We start from the raw sequence: 21,586 nt of genomic DNA, 5'->3' as shown, positions 1-21,586 counted from the left end.
AATCTCACAAGCTAGATAAAAAATATTGTTCTTTTTCCATATTCTGCCTACATTACCTTAAATCTTTATTCCTGGTAATATATTATAGTTTCCTTTTATAAACTGAGCTTTTGTGCAAGTAATCACCTAATGTTTTTTGAATGTATAAATAATTTGCTCCTTCGTAGGTGGAAAATATCTAAATTAAGACTAAGAAATAATGTAAGGTATTTTGTAGATTAGGTTTTAAAATATATATTGTTAACTCTTGAAGGCAGGGACTTTTTTGCGTTCAAAATCTGGTTTATAATGCTCCATATACGGTCAGCGCTATTTGAAAACAAATGTTACAGTTATTTGTTTATGAAAATGACTCAGTTCCTCTCTACGCAGATTGTGGAAGAGCATGAAAGTGTTGAAGAGAGTCGTCGAGCACAAGCTGAGCCCATTAACCTAGACAGCTGTCTACGAGCTTTCACCAATGAAGAAGAACTGGGAGAAGATGAAATGTATTATTGTTCCAAATGCAAAACCCACTGTGTGGCCACCAAGAAACTTGACCTTTGGAGACTTCCACCAATCCTGGTATCTCAATTATACCATTAGTTTTGAATGCTTCCATGTGTTAACATATTTCTTTGTAGATTAGAGTGGATGTTAATGAGTGATAATGGTTACTGCACTTTAGTTAATATACCACATTGGCTCTAAACTAACAAGGATACATGTTTTGGCCAAAATATGAAAACTTGTCCACCATGCCAAGGTACCCCCAGTACTTCGTCCTTTAAACTGAATTCCTCCCGACTCATTTTGACTTACAAATTTAAATGTATTTTATAACTTGCAATTAGCAGGTCACCTGGGAGTAGGTGGGTGAAAGCTTGATCCATAAATTACCATAATGTAACTCGCCAAATGTTATACGCAATTATTTTAGTTTGCCGTGTCTTGTTTAAGGTTTCTATCATAATGGATTATTATCCAAAAAAAGTGTCATTTTTTCCCCAATGTAGATTATCCACTTGAAGCGATTTCAGTTTGTAAATGGGCGCTGGATAAAGTCTCAGAAAATAGTGAAATTCCCTAAGGAGAACTTTGATCCGAGTGCCTTTCTGGTACCTCGACGTCCAACTAAGTGCCAAAAAAAGCAACTGGGGTTTCAGTCTGAAGACCACGCAGAGCCACGGTTTATCCAGGGGGAATTTAAGAAAGTGGAGTTTGCAAATCCCTGCATTTACGGAGATGGGGATGCACTCAGCAAGCTTCAGCCAACACTCAACTCTTCCACAGGGAATAATATTAAAGGTTGGTATTAAAATATTTGCAGCTAGTAGATTAAAATGTATGTATTAAAGCTGCAGTTCCTCTGCTAGATTTTAATTTTGCCTGGTACCTACACTAAAACTCCACTGGAGCAGGGCCACATTGTTTCCACAAAGAGACACACAGTTCATTTGAAAGAGACCTGCCTTGGTACTGTACGTGCATACAAATGGGTGTTTGCTACATCATGCCATTGTGTTGGTGAATAAAACAGTGTGGGGAAAGTAAAAAATGTTTAAGGAAAATTACCAATAAAAAGAATGACAAGAAAAGTTTCACCTTATTCTTCTTGAACTTGGACACTTCTAACAACTCTTGCTTTTTCTTTTTCAACCAGATCCCATCTATCTTGGGGGAAATTATTATTTGGAAAGATTATATTTAATACTTTTGCACAATGAAGCTTTGCAATTCTGGTCTGACCACTGCAATTTGGGAATTGACGTCGTTTTTTTCATAAGTTTAAGAATTGTCTTTGAACTGGTTATTCATATAATAAGTTTTTTTAATATTGTTTTCTGTTGTACATTATGTAGATATGAGCCTCTGATTTAAAGAAATTTTAGATGATGAAACAAACAAGTTGGTGTGATGTGACTCAAATAAATCTGTTGATTTCTTGACTGACTATACAGTTATTTAGTGGTACAGATAAAATAACAAATAATCTAAAGTTGGAACTGATCTAAAATATAAAGAAAACTCAATTGGAAGAGTTTGAGATTGAAGGACCATATTTAGTGTAAATATTATACTCCTCAATAATATTGAGCAAAGACTGGAGAACATTTAAATTATATGCCCAATGTAGCAAGCCCACAATGAAGCTTGTTTTGTTTTTTTTGTTTTTATTATTATTTTTATTCAACGTGAGTTGGAAGTGGCCACAGAGGAACATAAAACCTATTTTCTTCTCCCTCGAGACTTGCGTCCAATCAATGACCTATTAATGGGGAAAGTCCTAGAACTGAAAGAGCAGTGCTGGCTGTACAAACCATCACTGCACAAAGTGTTGTGCATCATAGTAATGCTTTCCCCCTGATTGAGTCACAAATGTCTTGTAACTTTTGTGATCTTCCCTCATAAACAGGACGGATCCAGATAACAAAATCATAGCAGTTTTGCTCCAGTTCAGAAGAGCTTTTAAAAAAATAATCCATTAAGGAGGGATTGTTGCATTAACTAATAGCAGGAACATAGAGAATTTACTAATGTTAGAAACTTAGCACCACCGTTTTATATAGCACTTATATCATATAGCATATGTTTTTTTTTTTATTGCTTTAGGCATATCTCTGAGAATTTGAAGTATGAGTGAACCAGATGTGTTCTCTGTGGTTCCATCCATCCTTATATATTTTAAATAAAACCTCTCAAAAACATATAAAATCCACATTTAATATGTTAACAATCAAGCTTATTTATTAAGTGCATTGTTTTTCCTGTTAGGCCCCTTGCAAAGCTTACAGTTTATTTCCAGCAGAGTACTATATTCACAACATTTCAAGTGTTATACTGTAAGATCTTTTACATCTTTAATTCATTAATAATGACATCATGCAGTTTCTATGCTGTGTACAGTATTGCATAACTTACTATTTGCTTTATTATCCAAAAGGACTTGCATTGTATGTGTATGAAGGTTCATTGCTTTGTGTGCCTTAAATTTTTTTTCTCTGTATTTCTCATCCAAGTTGCAGAATAATAAATCTATAATGTATTTTAAATTTATGACAATTAAACTTAATTATATTTACACACGCACACACACACACACATACACATACATGCACACACATACACACATGTATTTAAGAAAAATTCACCATCAAAGTAATAAAATACTTCTGAGACAATTTTGATGCTCACATAATGTGGTCTTCTCTTGCAGGATCTCCGTCACTCGAAAGGAAAGCTGTTGTGAACTGTTCAAGTAAAAATAACAGTCCAAATCATAGCCCCAGAACTTTAGGAAGGGGAAAAGGCAGGCTGCGACTCCCCCAGCTTGGAGGTAAAAAACTCTCAAGCAGTAAAGAAAATCTAGATCAAAGCAAAGAGAATGGCACTGATGAGACGAAAGATATTTCTGATCAAGCACAATCTGGAAGCAAAGGGCATCTACTGGGTGGAAGCCAGGCTGAATTATTCACCACTCAAGTGGACAATGAGGTGATTGTAACCCATGGATTAAATTATGAACAAAACACATGCAGCAATGGTCAGCTTGAAAATCACACTGGTGAAGAGGAGGAGAGCACAGATGACCAAAGAAATGACATCTGCTGTCAGCCTATTTACAACCTTTATGCAATTTCGGTAAGAAACAGCAAATGGGAGGGAAGAGGGTAATTTAATATTTGATTTTAACCAACAATATGCATAATCTCATTGCTGAGATAAAAATTGAAATTACTTCTTGTTCAGAGGTAAAAGTTAAAATTCACCATGTTCCCCTCAGAAACCTCATAAATCCCCTTTTTTGTTCATGTACACAGATCTAAAAGATTAGAATCTGAAACTTTGGGTGAAACACCAATTAAATCTTAGACCAATCAAGCTTGCTTGATCCCTAAAAAACTGAATATTGCCATGGCACCTGTCTTGAATAGTTGAAGCTTTTATAATGACCTCTATTTGTGTTCTCTGTAACATTCGTTAGGGACCCCCTTCTTCCCTCGATACATACCTTTACAGATAGTTCTTGTACCGTTCTTTCCAGGGGAAACAAAATTGTGTTTTTTTTAATTGCCCGAGTTACTATTGTGGGGAGTTTAAATTTATGGAAGTACCAACAGCATTTTTCCCAGTACTGTGTGTGTCCTGGGAACCAGAGACTCCCCAGAGCTAAAATAAAAGCAGCTCATCTCCGGGTACCCCCTTGAACCTTTTGTGGGGTATGAAGGGTGTTGACTTTGGTTTTTAAAGGTGCAGTTTCCCCTGCATGTTTATTTTAACTTTTCTTTCACAATACTATGTACTGTGGGATGTCTGTTTTTTCTCTTTATTTTTAGTCTTTAATATCTTCATTAGTGACATAAGAAATGGTCTGAAAGAGAAAGTATGCCTCTTTACAGATGATCTGCAACAGTGTTGACACTCATAGCAGGTAAAAAAATGTAGGTCGATTAGTTGCTACTTTTTTTACTCTTCCTCTACAGTTTAATAGCAACAAGTACTATACTGTCAACGACTATAGAGAAAAGGGACCTGGGAGTCAGTTATATTACCTGCCTACTCTTATGTCAGCTGAAATAAAGCAATGGGGAAAACCAGCAGGATGTTTGGTTGTATTGGGAGAGGTATGAGCAGTAGGAAGAGAGAAAGGTAGTGATGCCACATAGATCATTGGACAAGACCTCACCTAGGGCGATGTAGAGTTGGCAAATGACAGTGGAGTCGTAGTGCAGACGTTTTGCGCAGGCGCTATATGTCAATTTGCGCCTGGGAAATTATAAGAGTTGCCTTAAAAAACGTCATGGAGCTAGTTAACGCAACACGACAGGTGGAGTAGAGGCATTTTTAAATAGGCTTAGTGTGGTAGTTTTACATGTTAAATTGCACCTGTTTTAAATTGGCGTTCCAATTAGTCAATATCGCACCCCATGGGGGGGGAATACTGGGTAGCATTACCACAATTTTTATGACCTAAATCATTAAGGCCAGACTGAGAGCGAGCGCGCTCCAGCGCCGTGACGTCAGGCACAGAGTAAGCAGGGATGATTTCTGGCCAGTTGAAATTTGCAGTTGTGTGCGCGATGGGGGGGCGTGTCGGGGGGTACGGTCGTGATATCACGGAGCTGGTTCGCCCTCATTGGGCGAACCGCTCACATGATGCGCCAACGAGCAGCAGAATCAAATGTATTTGTCTCTGTAAGCAGCGGAGCGTTCACGGGCACGTGCGCGCCCACTGGACAGTCAGTCTCATTGGGTCATTGTAATCGTGTTTGACCGCGTGTCACATGAGCATGCAAGCGTGCTCAGCTTCACCCTGGATGAGGCCTTAGATTGCGATAACATTTTCCTTGGTGAGATATTTGTAGTTAAGTCGCGATGCAATAATTAACGCAACCGATAATTACGCGTTAATTGTCGCATTGCAATCACACGGGGGAGGGTAAGGTAATATTTCTACCATAGGGTTTTGAAAGCAAATGGTTAGTGGAGTTTAAATACTAATTTTTACATCCACTACTTACTATAGGATCCTGAGCACATACGGCACTCAGTCATTAGATCCAATATACCTTCAGTTTGTCATTTTAACATCCATTATTTTAGCTTGTTGTATTAATAAAGATTATATTTTAATGACTACACCAAACATCAGAGCGTAAGCCTGAGTGCTTCACTTGGGGTACTTCTCTTCTACATTTACCATAGGGTTTTGTAATAATTTACATTAACCTCAGATGCCTATGGCTACCAAGGTATATCAAAGGCATCAAAAGGATTAATACTACTGAAACTACATGTCCTACCCCCCTTGGCTACCTAAGAGGCTAGTAAAGTATTGCTATGCAACGCTATATCAACTGCTAAGGCAAAAAAGGGGTTAACCCCTACTACCACCACCCCATATTAAAGTACCGCATTTTTTTCCAACACGATTTGAGTTGGATTAACAGCTGTTCTTAATTTAAGAACCATTCTTAATTGTGTACCTAGATCAGGCCTGCACAACTCCAGTCCTCGAGGGCCGCAAACAGGCCTGTTTTTCAGGATTTCCCTACTTCAGCACAGCTGGTTCAATTAGTGGCTCAGTCATACTTGACCATGTGCAAAGAATAGTACATTATAAGAAGCCCCCATTTCCGTCACTTTTTTTTTAAGCAATGGCTGAAATTATTTCTCTTTTGAAACAGAGACATTGCCTGGCAATGCTTCCTCTTCAAGAAAATCGACCTAGAGCCCGCAGAAAAAAGAGAGACACTATAGAGCTAGAGTTAATATATTTGGTTTGCTAGATAATGATAGAGATTTTTTAGCTCATTCAGGCTGATCTAGAGACTAAAATACATATTAAAAGAGTTATGCCTCCATACATAATTATTACGCATTGTCAATTGCGCTAATCTAGAATAATTTAAAACCGGTTGTTTGCGACTCTGTTGCGCCTAACTCTAAATTGGGGTCTTATTTCAGAAATTGCGAATGTCCAGCGTTAACTACTTTATGCTATCTCTATTTTTGTGACGACATGTAAAAACTCTCAAAAAAGAGAGAGACCGCTCAAAACTCTTATTGGATCATACAGATACATGCAACTGATATATTCACCACTGTGACGGTGGAGGGTAACAGGCCAGTAAATAAAGACATTATATCCGGCTGGGTGCCCTAAGCCATATTGGGGAATTGGGAGTGTCAGCTCTTCCACCCAATTGTGGTATGTAACTACATGTGTAAGAAAGATATGTGTTTTACTGTTCCAGGAGTGCTAACCAGCGGAGATGTGCAAGGCGGGAGAGTCAGGGATGATTTTACGGTAAACTGTTGTCAGGGTGTGTTTGGGTAGAAGGGGGCCAATGTTGCGGGTTACCTCAAAACATGCACTCAGGAATCTCCCCAGATTCCTGAGGACATGAGGAACACAGACCACCGGATAAAATCATCCCTAGAAAGCAGTTTGCTGCTCACTGCCAAATCTCCCTGCTTCAGCACAGGACGGGGCAGTAATACCGGGCAGGGAACTGGGTTACAGTACAGGTCCGGTATATGCCCAGAATCAAGTGAGAGGTTCCTGTCACGGTAGACCAAGCTTTTAACACCTTAATTACCGGGATCATTGATTGAGCAAGCAGAGAGATAAAATAAATTGCGATTTATTTACATGAAGAACGTACACAACTATGTTACACAAAATACAGCAAAAAGACACACTTACTTTGGAAACTGGTGGTACAAAACAAATCTTTCCTAGTTGGAATCAAACAGCCAAAATAATCCAGGCCACTTTTCCTTCAAGTAGCCTTTTCCTGCTTGAGTCTTGTAACTGGACACTTAGCCTCTGAGAAATGTAGACGATTTACTCAGAGCTGGGAATTCTTGAAATTCTTGGATTCCTTAGATGGAACTGAATCTCACGTGAATCACTTAGATGGAACTGACTCTCAGATGGACTGCACAAACTTTTAAAATTTCACGTCCTATCTTTTTTCAGTCTGTAGCGATTCACTGCGTGGGAACTAAACCTTCCACCTATGGCAAAGTTTTGCCAGGCTCTAAAAAACCTGGCGGAGCTCTTCAGTATAGCCACTGAGCATCTTCCATCACTTATCACTTAGAATATGGCATCCTGCTTTCTTAATGAATCCCGCTCAGTCTAACTAGGCTAAATGGGCCCCCTTTGATCTGAGGACGTCGCTGCTCCAATTAGCCTTTCCTGCTATCAAAAGGGTTAACACATCTACGTCCTTGCTTTTCAAGCTGCCTCTGTGAACTGAGGATATTGGGCTTACTTAGCCTTTACGGCTAGCAAAAGGTTTCACACGTCTAGGACAAATGTTCCTTTGATCTATTAGTCAGTCACCTCTGAGTCTTTGCAGGACAACAGATCCTGTCTGATTGCATCACATTTAACCATATTTTAAACCACTATTGCTTAAAAATATACTCATGTAATAAAATATATTATGTCCTGTCTTGTGTGGTAAAATATATATGTCTTCGTTCTGGTGCCAGGCATGGAGTGAGAATGATTTACCTACCCTCACTAGCCTCATGCTTGGCACACATTAGAAAAATACTTTTAAACTATTTAAACCACTGTAAACATAGACCTCTTATTTTACTAAAACAAACCGTCTCAGTCCTATACCTGACTGGAGTGTGGGGATATACATTAACCCCTTATGCCCCGTGTAAGTTGTAGGTATTAATTAACCCCTTGTGTCCCCATTTTAATAAAACAAACCTCAGTCTTATACAGTTTTATTCTAACAACATTTTCCTTACACACCAATAATCTCTCAGCCTTATCCTGAGCTGGAGTTTTTCCCCTGAACCCCTATACTGGATTCAGGGTACCTGGGCATTATTTGGGCTTCCTCTCTTATACCAGGGAGCCCTGTGCCTCATTTTACTTTTCCTGGATTATGCTGAAGCAGGATGTCCTAGTGGTGAGTCGCAAGAATGTTTTCAAGATGGGTTTGCTCAGAACACTGGGGTTTCTTGGTATCCGAGAATCTCCCTTGATTCCAAGATACATTTCTGGGGTAACTCATAACTTGAGAACCCCGATACATAATCCCAATCTGTAAAGATTTTCTCCAGCAAACCCACCCTGAAATTTATCTCTTAAAAATCTCCTGGTCCCAGCACCTTTGGAAAAGGTGAAACACCAAAAATGCCAATTGTCGCATATTTTGCACACAGTCACATTGATGCATACACAATGCCCGGGCCCAATAGCTGACACTCTACACTTTAATTTAAAGTTTAACCCCATAAAAACAGGCTAGTAGGCCCTTATTCCCCCCGGGCACATTTTCCACAGTTTAAAATACATTTTTAGGACTGCAGTCAGCCCTGGACCGCAGAACTGACACTCTAAAAATACCTTTGACTCAGGGTTACTGGCCGGGTCGAATACCTTTATTTTAATGACGTAGGTACCCCTTCACTGTCACAGTTCCGTACGTCTCTCACCAGGGATAAGGTGAAGAGAGTTATCCTGGTTAAAGTGTAGAGTGTTGGCTCTGCAGCCCAGTAATGGCTGCAACACAGTAAATGTATTAAAAATGTTTGTGTGTCCCGCTAGGTATAAGGGGACCACATCAATATCCTGAGTGAAACTGTATAAGTATTGCAACAGTTATGTTTCAACTATGAGTATTGTAACAGTGTTTCCCTGCAGACCGCAGAATGGAAAAATGTTTTTAAAGTCAAGCAGCCTCGCGCATAGCACCTAAGCGGTAAGCTAACTTTGGCTAGGAATGTCCTAGCGCTTTGAGTTTTGCTGTGCGTGCGGCTGGGGGTGAATCATTAAAATGGTTATATTTTACTTTGTATAAACTTTCATGAAAAGTCATGAATGAAAGTCCCCCTCTTTTAAGTGTATTAATATTATAAGAGCAAAGGAGTTTGCATTCAGGTGGGCTGAGCAGCAGAAACACTTGATTCACAAGTACAGTAATCAAAATGTCTATGGCAGGATATTCCTGTGAGTGAGTCATGCATAATTTAACCCTGGACATTATGGTATCACGCTGGCCTGGTTCCAGCATGTCTGCAAAAGTCCAGAGTTAAAAAGGTTGCGACCGTTAAAGGTGTTAAACGGGGCGGAGGAAAAATAAGTGCATCCTAGCAAATGTCCGGGTGAAGTAGACTACCCGGCGCCAGGGAAGGGGGCTTGGCCGGGTATGCTAAGTGGTAAAGGTGCAAAGTTTGCGCATGCCCTTGGCATACTATGAAGCCGCTGCCCGGTGGTGGGCGTTACTGGCAAGACCTGGGGATAGGTGGGTTGTTAGGTTTCCACACAGCGAATGGCTGCAGAGCATAGAGATAGGGGTTTTTACTGTTTAAAGATCCCTGCAGCCGATCGGAAAATGAGATTCATCATGCAGTGAGAGATTCATCGTGCAGTACAAAATTGTAACATCGTAACCAAGATTTGTATCTAGCTTCAAGAGTTCGTTAGAATTAACGATTTCCAAACCAATTGTACAAGGGTAGAATGAAGCGAGCCGTCCCGGCGGAGAAAAAGTGGTTGCGAGCGGCGCCACTAGCCAAAGACTGTTTTTGCGACTTTGCGTATGCACAATCCCCGCTCCTGGAAGATTGTGCTCAGAGACTCTATTTCTAAACATTTCGTTCTGGAAGTTGAGGATTTCGTTTTGCCTCGTCCCAGTAAGTGTATTTTCGTAATATTTTGTAAATCAAGCTGTGTAAATAAATGACAATTTATTTTATCTCTTGCTTTGCTCAATCTAAGGATCCGGGTAATTTTGGTGTTAAAAGTTCTGGTCTCACGTGACAACCACCAAGTGTGGGTGCAGCACTATGAACTAAATTGAAATGGCAAAAAATAAGGTAATGAAAGAGAAATATCATAAAATACTTCACTTGGGAGCATTCCACTGGTATAACACGAAATACAACTTGGCTTTTATTAAATCCTTGAAAAAATGATATCTTTCCCAAATATAAAGAGAAAATATGTATTAAAAAGTGTTCAAACCAAGAGGCTAATCTGGGGAGGAGATAGTAATTTGATCTGTAGTAACTAAATCAGAGTTAATACATCTAAATTGTAGCTATGATGGTAGAATGCCAGAAAAAAATGGCTTTTGATATCAATTGGCTAGCTGGGTAGACCATGTGGCAATGGGTCAGTTGATCGCCATGTACAAGTTGTTGAAGTCAAATAGTGACAAATTCACATTGTCTACATGAAGTACACTGGGGTAAAGCACAGGCATAGACTAGTAACAACTAGAGGTAGGTGAAAATAGTAGAATCTTTTTTCTACTATTGCTACTATCAGGCTGGAGCACGCTCGCGATCGTGCTGCTTAGGGAGCCGTGTATCCCTCCCAGCGTCTGGTGTCCGCCCCCTGAGCGTGAGTAGCGTCGGAGCGCACGGCTTGCTGGTACCTGCCCAGAAAGGCAGTGAGACAACGCCATACACCTCGCGGAGTACCCGTGGAGCGGTGACAGGTGTTAAAGACGGACACAGTCTGCTGGGACCTGTCCTGGAGAAGCAGCGAGACGACACCATACACCTCGTGGAGTGTTCGTGGAGCGGGGATAGGTGCACAAGGCAGGCGGTAAGGACATCGGGTCGGGTAAGGGCAGCAGATTTAGACTGCCGTGAGTTCATGAGGGAGGCTTCCATCGTGGCTTCTCCTCTTGCCTCTATCTATTTCTTGCTTACTTGCCCCCTACCCTGGTTCAGTCTGCAATTCACCCCCCCAACTGACTTTATTCATTCAATTGGTTATTCTGCAGCAATATTGCCTACTATTTTTCTATATACATAGAGGTTGCATGCTTACAAACAGTCTAATACACTTGTTAGAGCCCAGGACACTTGGGGTTCATTCCCCTTTTCTTTTCTACGTAGGTGAAAATAGGACTGGCTGGTTTGCCAATGAAAATAGGTATCTCTCTACCTTACATACAAAAGGTTGAGAATAAAGCAGCGCACCAATCGTAGTGTATTTAAATAAATCACTTGATGGAGTGATCAGATTAACTGTGCTGACCCAAATTAAAATAGTGATGACAAAAGTGCTACACAGTGTATATTCCTCAATAAGAGGCGATAAAGTGCAGATATATAGAATGGTCACTCATAATTTCAACACAACCTTATAATAAATGCTACCAATAAGAGTGCTGCTATCCGAAAAAATGGCTCGTCATCTCAAAGCTATGAAAAACAAAAGGACAAGCGCACAACTCTAATGGTGTTGTGTATTAAAAGATGTTTTGTATTGTGGATAAGGTAAGTATTGCACGTATAGAATACCAGTTCTTTAAAGAATGTCATACGGCGTATTGATACAGGTTACCGAAGCACCATCACCAGCTGTTCCCCACAGGTGGCACGAAGATGAATCCTATGCCACACTCCATCTGGGATGATGACGCTGTCTCCCAACGAGGAATTCCCCAGCAGGGTACGACCAACAAGCCGGCGTATCACTGAGCAAGTGTGAATCAAGCAGCGATAGCTGATGACGTCACCGGGGCTTGGAGCAGACGCCGCACTCGCTCAGAGATAGTCTAGAAGAAAACGTTCTAATGTGTTTCATAGTACACAACTACTTAATCGGAATACAAAATGATAAAAAAAAAAAAGTACTGCTATTTAAACCCCTCTGTCTCAATAGGATGAGAACAGGGGGGCTGTCTGACCAATCACATTAAAGGTCAACTACCTTACACAGCTGATCAACAGCAGTACTCAACAAGAAAAAGGTTATGTGTATAAAACCCACATTCATTTAATAAAAATATATATAAAATGCAAACCTATTAAAATAACAGAATATTAAGGCGAGAACACTGAAACGAGGGAGACAAAATTAGGACTCTGAAATAGTATGTTAAACAGTGCATCAATACCACATGAATAATAAACATGAATTACAGGCGTGATGAGAGACAGAATATGAACACCAAATTTTCAAAGCATGATGATATGGAGTGGTCAAAAACTGCCGAAGTGGCTATAATAAGCACCAAAAAGGCACTAACAGTGACATTTATCATCCCCAATTAAGATGAAGGGGGAGGAAAGAGGGTTCCTCTGTGAACCTAGTGATCTGGAAAAGATTCTAGACATCCACTTATTTAGAAAATGACCACAGAACTGGAGAATATATATATATATAGCTACATGTTAATTGGCATATATTGCCTGTATAATTTGCAATTTGCATATCGCAATGTGTGAGATACAAGTCCTGTCTCCACATGTGTGTGTGTGTGTGTGTATGTATATATATATATATATATATATATATATATATATATATATATATATATATATATATATATATATATATATATATATATATACACACACACACACATGTGGAGACAGGACTTGTATCTCACACATTGCGATATGCAAATTGCAAATTATACAGGCAATATATGCCAATTAACATGTAGCTTTAGTGATGAAAAATATCCCCAGAATACAAAGATGGTCTCCTGATGCGTGATACCACACCTACAGCCACATCACTACGAACAATGCATCACAGCATCCTACGCCCGACCTACATTTTGCTCTAAGGCAGAGCTTCATTTACTTGCTAATAGTTGCTTTTGTATTAAGTGCAGAAGAAAATACGAGAACTAGCTGAAGCAAGTAAGAAGATGGACCTCCGTATGAATCTTGGCAAGACCAAAGTGATGTTCAACCAATGTGACAACTCTACAAAGATCAGAAACAAAGAGGGCACCAGAAACATAGATTGTAATCTCATATGGCCAGGCACTGTGTCTGTAAAGATCCTATGTGCTGCGTATTGCGCGCTATACTGTAATTGTGAAGCACTTTGAATCCATTGGGAGAAAAGCGCTATATGAATTGGTTATTATTATTATTAATGGAATAGAACCAGAAGTCAAAAATGATCTACCTTGTAAGGCAAGTATCAACTGATGAGAAACTTGTGAATTAAATCAATAAAGAATGAAGATGGGATAGAGAGCATTTGGTATAAGCAAGACAATCTTTCAAAGGTTATCACAAGAAACAAGTAATAAAATGGCAGTGGAGCAGTCCTATCGCTAGAAGACACTACCATTGTTGAATGAAGATAGTATTCGACTTGATTCCAAGGGAGATCAAAGTCCAAGACGACGACCAAAGTAAAATGGGAGACTGAAACCAGGAAATTTGTTGGAGCAACATGGTGAGAAGAAAGACTTGCAACGGCAGTCCCTGGAAGATCATTGGGAAGGCCTTCATCCAGCGGGGGATCGACAATGGCTAAATTATGAGGATACAGTATGTGCATAATAGGCATAAATATATTTGCATGACTCTATTTCTCTCTCTCTTTTATATTTATATATATATATATATATATATATATATATATATATGTACATGTACATGTAGAGGTATCAGTACCGTGTTAGCCGAGCTTCAATAATCAAAAAATAAATAGATGATACCGTTCTGTGATATCGTTGGCCACAGAACGGTATCATCTATTTATTTTTTGATTATATATATATATATATATATATATATATGTATATATGTATATATATATACAGGCATACCCCGCATTAACGTACGCAATGGGACCGGAGCATGTATGTAAAGTGAAAATGTACTTAAAGTGAAGCACTACCTTTTCCCATGCATTTTTCGATGCATGTAGTGTACTGCAATCGTCATATACGTGCATAACTGATGTAAATAACGCATTTGTAACAGGCTCTATAGTCTCCCCGCTTGCGCACAGCTTTGGTACAGGTAGGGAGCCGGTATTGCTGTTCAGGACGTAATGACAGGCGCATGCGTGAGCTGCCGTTTGCCTATTGGGCGATATGTACTTACTCGCGTGTGTACTTAAAGTGAGTGTACTTAAAGCGGGGTATGCCTGTATATGTATATATGTATATATATATATATATATGTATATATATATATGTGTATATATATATATATATATATATATATATGTATATATATATACATATATATATATATATACTACTTGTGAGCACATTCACATATTCACATATCTTAGACAAGTTGGCAACCCTGCTTTTCACCATTATCACCTAGCATACAGTGTTTCCACTACAGCAAGGGATTCTGGGAAATGGCATGCAAACGAGCACATCGTGCCACCTTTTGCCTAAAATCCATTTTATATATATATATATATATATATATATATATATATTTATAGACACACATAAACAAAGCACACCATTGCATCCCCAGAGCACCATCAGAGTGAGAGTAGGGAGAAACAGCATGGCACAACGGAGAGCTCCGCCTTCAGTCAAGGATAATTCAAGACTCTTGAGGGCAATACACAGCACGCTCGAGCAAGGAAGACTGCTGAATAAGTACTGAGAGTGCAAGTGTCCCAATGTTACATTTGGTAGATATAACCAGCTCTTGATTTCAGTATTGTAAGTATTAATTTGGCTTAATGTGTTTGTTTATATTAACACACATTACACTATTGGAGCTGCTACCTATGTGCAATCACTTCACTAAATATGATGAAGTCTATTTCAGAACGCTTTAGCAGGCGTAATGAATTTATATCTAATATTGATCCTCCAGCAATGTCGTGTACCTCATCATGTGCATGAAATGCCCAGGGGGCTGTTACTACTTAGGTAAGATGGGACAGAGGCTAAACAAGAGTATGAATCTGGATCACACGCGGAACAAGAGACAGTCCTGTCAGCGAACATTTCTCTCTCTGGCCATAAGATGAACGATCTGAAGGTGGCCATACTAAAAGGTAATCTTAGAACACCGAAAGAGAGATGGTTGCATGGATACAAATGTATGCAACTATTTGGGACACTTAGCGGTGGCCTAAACTGAGACCGCAGTTTCATGAGTCACTACTGACACAAGAGAACTCTCTTCCCATGAGTGCTAAAGGCCATGTCTATACATACTGCACTATATGCATGCACACACAGCTGTCTTTTACACATACAAATATTCTCTGTAATTCCATCCCTATATACCAATAGGGACCATATAGTTTCTACACACACTTTTAGTAATGCAACACCCTCTTACATTTCTACACGGACCCACACCATTGGTATACACTCCCAAACACACCTTTTGTAAAGCGCTGTATTCACTGTGGGCGCTTTATAAATTTATATTTACATATATACAGTACATAGACACACATACAATCACATCACTAACATTCAGGGACTATTTAACACCTCCAGTCATAAATCACATACTACACTTGGGGAGGGATAGGATTCAGTCACAGATAACATTCCAAGATGCACTGTTTTTACGTAAAACCCTTGCTTGCTTTATTCGATGTAACATCGCTGGAAGAAGAGATCAGTGTATCTCAAAATTTCGCACAAATAAAAGCATTTCGTTAGCCACCGTATTCATTATATATATATATATATATATATATATATATATATATATATATATATATATATATATAATGTATATATATATACATTCTTACATACAGTTGTGTGAAAAAGAAAGTACAGTACACCCTCTTTGAATTCTATGGTTTTACATATCAGGACATAATAACAATCATCTGTTCCTTATCAGGTCTTAAAATGAGGTAAATACAACTTCAGATGAACAACAACACATGACATATTACACGTGTCATTTTTTATTTAACAAAAATAAAGCCAAAATTGAGAAGCTATGTGTGAAAAACTAAAAATACCTGGATCCTTTGATTTGAATAAAGCATGAGATAAAATAAATTGTATTTATTCACACGAGAAACACACACACAGCTTGATTTACAAGATAACACGATATAACACTTACGAGAATGAGGTAAAATGAAATAAATGGTTTCCAGAACGATATATACAGTCTCTAGGTATCAATTCCCAAGAGCGTGGTTGACACGCAAACAAGAGACGCAAAACCATCTTTGGCTATGGGCGCCGCTTGCAGCCCCTGTTTCTCCGCCGATAGAAGTATCTTCGTTCTTGCAGAATTAGTTTCCAAGTCCTTAGTTCTAACGAACTTTTACAGCGGGGTACAATCCTTGGTTGCGATGAAACGTCTTTGTACCGCACGCTGTCCTTTCCGATGACACACAGATGAACGCTGTAAAACACACACCCGATAGCCAGCACGGCCTTATAAGCCCTTCCCAAGCCTATTTGGATAATACACTGCCAATCTTGACGTGGGAAGCAAATTCCCACCCAATGGCAAGTTTGCCAGTATTCCTGCAACCAGGCAAAGGGTTCACGGTATGCGAGGGTCATGCTAACTTCACACTTAACCCGCTTAGCATACCTGACCAAGCCCCCTTGCACTGCGGCAGAATGTCTACCTTTCTCCAGGATGCCCGGACAGCCTAGGCAAACTGTTTATATACATTTCCTGACTTTTAGCACTTTCCCCAGGTCGGTGTCTTTTGAAGCCACGGACTTTTGCAGATACTCTGGAGCCTGCTCCACAGGGAGTCTCAGAAGCCCGGACTGACATTACACATGACTCATCCCTGGTCATAAATGAAAATGGTGAATGCTTAATGTATCCGCTGTCCTGCCTGACTGAAATGTATATGTCTCGGTTCCTATGACTTTAAAGTACTAAACTCCAAGCTACTTCTCATTTATGCTTTTAAATAAATGTTACAGTTCTTATAACTATACTAGATTATATGTCTACCCCCTAACACTCTGCACACCAAAAATTAGAAAGCTAGGACCTTCCTATCCAAAGTTAGCTGCTTAATTATGTGAGGGCTATGATGTGGTTTGTGGTTAAACTTTTCCCCGGTCTGTGGTTTGAGGTCGGGATGCAATGTTGCAATGTTGCAATCCCTGGCCTCAATCAATAACCGCAGACGTACTTTACCAATTGACCTTAATTGAATGAGTAAACCACATTATACAATGTTGCATTCCAGCATCTTTTCATGACCACAGACCGCTTAACTAATTTAACTTGCAGTTACGGCTTCCCTTGCTTGTCTGTGGTTACACAGTGATAGTGTTGTAATGCCGGTCCCTATCACATAACCACAGGCACGCTTATTCAATTAACCCTTTAAACAGTGCTAGAGGCCCCTAATTCCTAGCGGGCACATTTTAGAGATATTATTACATATTAATAGGACTGCAGCCAGCCCTGGGCTACAAAACTGACACTTTACAGTCACTTTATTTGACTGGGAAACCCAACCGAGCAGAATGCCTTTATTTCATGGCCTGGGTGCCTCTTCACCGTCAGTCATTTAGTTCAATCTTTTGGCCAAAAGAAGAAAAAAACATCTATAAATCAACTAAATAATTTGTCATTCTGGATGAGCATTGGGTCTTCCTAGTGTTGTATATTTATGGCAATCCAGTTGGCACTCATAAATATATTAATATTTAATCATTTAGGTCTGCATTATAAGCTGGCTAAGGTTGTGTATTTTTACCAGTGTTTGGCACTAGCTGTGGAGAATCCCCACCGCAATATCATTTGTTATTTATGTTATTTATGTATTTATATGATTTCTGTAGGTGGGGTAGCACATGAGCTTTCCAGATAAAATTATATGCACATTTTATTTTACTCAGTCAAAAAAATGGGACAATATACAGTACATGGTCAGCCTTTGTATGGCCATTCAAATTGACCCATCCCAAGATTCCTCTGTCTATTTTCAGAAAATAGAAGCTGTGACTCTGAATAAATCTTAGTTACTGTATTTGCATGAGAAAATAGCAGTACATCAAAATCTGTGTAATGCTACTTTGGAAACCACCCAAACTTTTTGTCATGTGAAACCATCGAACAAAGAGGAAATATATTAAATGTTAGATTTTCTTCAAGTAGACAAAATTACGGCTTGCAATGTGGCTCACCCAGACAAATTTGTACAGCCATACAGCATTGCCAAGTTTGACTAAATATTTCTGGTCTTTTGCATACCAATTAAATTGATGTGGTCACATGACCAATTATGCACATGGGAACAGTACTAACTTAATACTGAACTTTTTCTATTAAAAAAACAATATGTATATGGTTTGCTAGTGTCTACCAAAACACTGACACGAATCCAAGTTTGGATTTTTAATGGTAAGATGGCAACTGCCCTTGGAATTTAAAGGGCATCACTTGGATCTCACTTTCTTCAGATGGGAGGGAACAGCACCTTTAAGTTTCATGCAATTCTAAAAAAGATGATGCATAGGCATGTTTGTATCACACATTATTGAGATGTTCTGAGACCTGGTAACATTAGTACATCCATATGTCACCAGTACCTTATGATGGGTTAATACAGATGTAGCAGGTGTTATTGCTCCCGCTGGTGCATTGTGGCGGGGGACACCACGTTTTAGCGGGAGCAGACATCATTGAAAGCGAATTGGCTCTGTGGCGAAAGGGACGTGGCTTACTTGTTGTTGCTGGCATGCGCCAGCTTGTGCACTGTCTGCTACATCTGTATGATTTTCATAAGTGCATCACTTGTTTACTGTTTTATAATATACAGTGTATGTTGCCAACAGCTTTTTGGTGCATGACTGGAGAATTCATTAAAGCTTCAATAAAATAAAATAAGTTGTTTGTTACTATTAAACATTTAAGAATTTCATTCCTTAGAGTGCAGTGAGAATTTAATCTTTTTACCTAGTGTAACACCCCTTTCTCCCCCTCCCCCAGCCCAGCTCGGTGGTTTACCTGGTTGCCTCAACAGGACAGGTTTTCATCAGGTGCATCTCAGGGTAGCTGATTCATGCAGGCTTGTATAAGGAGTATGTTGGAATAATTGTACAGGGGGCCAGGAACTTTTCAACTGGGTTATTAACTTGGAACACTTCTCCATATGCATTCATACAATAATGAAGAGGCACAACTCTTGTGAATAGAAAAGGTTTAGCATATTCAGAAAAAGGTTCTTCCAGCTCCTCCCACTATGAGTCACATATTGTCTCATCTCTATAAAGAGCCTTTTGCCCTGTTCAACACAATTTCACTATCCTTTAGTCAGGAATCGTTGGTAGCTCACCTAGGTCTCTTCCAAGTCCTGTGATGGAGACTACTACCCCTGTGAGTGTAATGCCTTGGTTCTTGTTTCTTGGGAGCCCCTAATACTGGGTTACTGGTCCCTATGCTCAACTCAATACAAGGTGTCCTAATGGCCAGCCAGTATAGCTGGAAGACCTCCCTCAGTGACCCTGGATATTAAGGTGCTTCTCTTGATGGTAAAATGGGGTCTGACTACAAAATGGTGGATCCCCACCTTTTGTACTCAGGGGCGTGGCCAACAATCTATCCTAGTAACCCCAGATATCATCACACCATATCATGTAACCTAACTGACAGTTTCTAGAACTAAGGAACGCTAACTCTAACCTTTAAAGAGAAACATATTAAATTCTAGAAGGCAATAAGGCAGGCCCTGCAAGGGATTAACCCCTTCACTGCCTTCAGGGACTATTACTGACGATAGATTTTTAGCAGGGTGCTACACTAGACGATGAATGCAACATATACAGTAGTGTTGCTGGACAGAAGCATTTGTGTGTGTTCATTGCTACTATTGTTTACAAGCATGATGGTACTGTGGTATATCCCACAAATAAAGTTGCATATGTGATGTAGTAGTGTACTGTAGTTGAAGGTATGAATTGGGAATTATGCCTTAACAATACATCACATACTGGGCCAAAGCAAGGACCAAAGGAGCAATTGCCTGGCATTTCTCTTCAGGTGGTGGTGCAGGGGGACACTGCTATGCATGTCTCACTCTTGAATGCATGGTTAGCTGTCAGTAAGCATTGTTGTAAGGGGTTGTCATTTTGAGGAGCCTAGCTATCCATGCCAGTTCATTAGCTGTGACACCACAAGCCATATTCCTCCCTTACCAAATTTACACTTTAAGTGGTCTTAAAAGATATGCCCCCACCCTAATTCTATAGCACAATATTTACAGAATATATCTGCGGCTAAGGTTAGAAATATTTTTGTTATGTTTATGTTGCAAAATAACCAAGATGTATAATTGGTAAGGCCTCGAATATAGTGGGTGTGTGCGACGGAGCAATCTGTGGACTGACATCCACAGCGACAGGAAAGCGTGGCCGTGATGTCACAAGGCTGGTTTGCCCTCATTGGCTTGAACTGCTCACATGACCTGTCTGTTGCACGACAAAAACAAAATAATTTGTCTCCTGAAAAATCTGCTGCGCTTCCTCGCTTGCGCACAATATGGCCGACCTCATAGATCCCCTGCATTTTGTTAAGAGCCGCTCGCACCATGGCAGCGACCTAAGAAGTGCAATTGGGAAGCACAGACGAGTGACACATTTTACAAGCATAACTTTTTTGTTAAGTGGCATAATGGATGTTTTTTCACTGTGTACTCTAAAATGTAGCTAAATCAGGAAGAGCATATACAGATGTTTAGGAAGGAGGGAAATTAAATGACCATATCATATCACGGTAGAAATGTTAACCTAATGCGTATATAAAATATGCAATCATTTCGTTTTAGTGCCATTCAGGAATAATGGGCGGAGGTCATTATGTCACTTATGCCAAAAATCCAAATGACAAATGGTACTGCTACAACGACAGCAGCTGTAAGGTAAGAAATGTATCCCCAGAGTATCTAGACCAGCTTGTAAGCAATGTATGAGGACAATATTTCTTGTCTTATGTCTTTTTTACCACACACCCAAAGAATGGACAGGTGCTTCCACACTGATATTATAATATTAAAGTGGATAATTAGATGTAGGTGAAAGAAACTGGGTGTACGATCCACTCAAAACCTTTGATAAGGACTTGTTTCCAAAAGTCCTTTAGTTCCAACATTACACCTCCAAATTCCAGAAGGAGCAGGATCACCCCAGAATAGAGAAAAACACAATGCAGTATAGTGTACATTGTGTATATAAATGCTGAAGATATGATTCTAAGCTTGGCCAATATGCCAGCCTACTTACTAGAGATAAAGTAAAAAAAAGCTCATCAAATCAAAGGTTGTAATGTGTCTTCTTGCTGCTGGTGTGCCTTTTAGATCCCAGGACTGTATGTGATCTGGTATGGCTGTATTCCCCAAGTGTGGATGTTATCCTCAAAACAA

General features: G+C 39.5%; 1 protein-coding gene across 10 annotated transcripts in view; it reads left to right on the top strand.

The window, feature by feature from the left end:
• USP32 (ubiquitin specific peptidase 32) overlaps nucleotides 1-21,586 on the top strand; it is a 331,878-nt gene that overhangs the window by 307,742 nt on the left and 2,550 nt on the right. For 7 of the 10 annotated variants that reach the window (XM_075589607.1, XM_075589608.1, XM_075589613.1 and 4 more), the window contains 4 exons: nucleotides 373-564; nucleotides 996-1,287; nucleotides 3,197-3,621; nucleotides 20,993-21,085. In XM_075589607.1, coding sequence (XP_075445722.1) covers nucleotides 373-564; nucleotides 996-1,287; nucleotides 3,197-3,621; nucleotides 20,993-21,085 — 1,002 coding nt within the window. Of the gene's footprint in view, nucleotides 1-372; nucleotides 565-995; nucleotides 1,288-3,196; nucleotides 3,622-9,978; nucleotides 12,629-16,898; nucleotides 17,971-19,158; nucleotides 19,251-20,992; nucleotides 21,086-21,586 lie in introns of those variants that run through there. The other 3 variants (XM_075589611.1, XM_075589612.1, XM_075589610.1) reach the window with 3 other exon arrangements.

The sequence above is a fragment of the Ascaphus truei genome, chromosome 3 (assembly GCF_040206685.1).
Source record: "Ascaphus truei isolate aAscTru1 chromosome 3, aAscTru1.hap1, whole genome shotgun sequence".
Taxonomy (NCBI): domain Eukaryota; kingdom Metazoa; phylum Chordata; class Amphibia; order Anura; family Ascaphidae; genus Ascaphus; species Ascaphus truei.
This window is presented reverse-complemented; position numbering and strand designations above follow the sequence as displayed.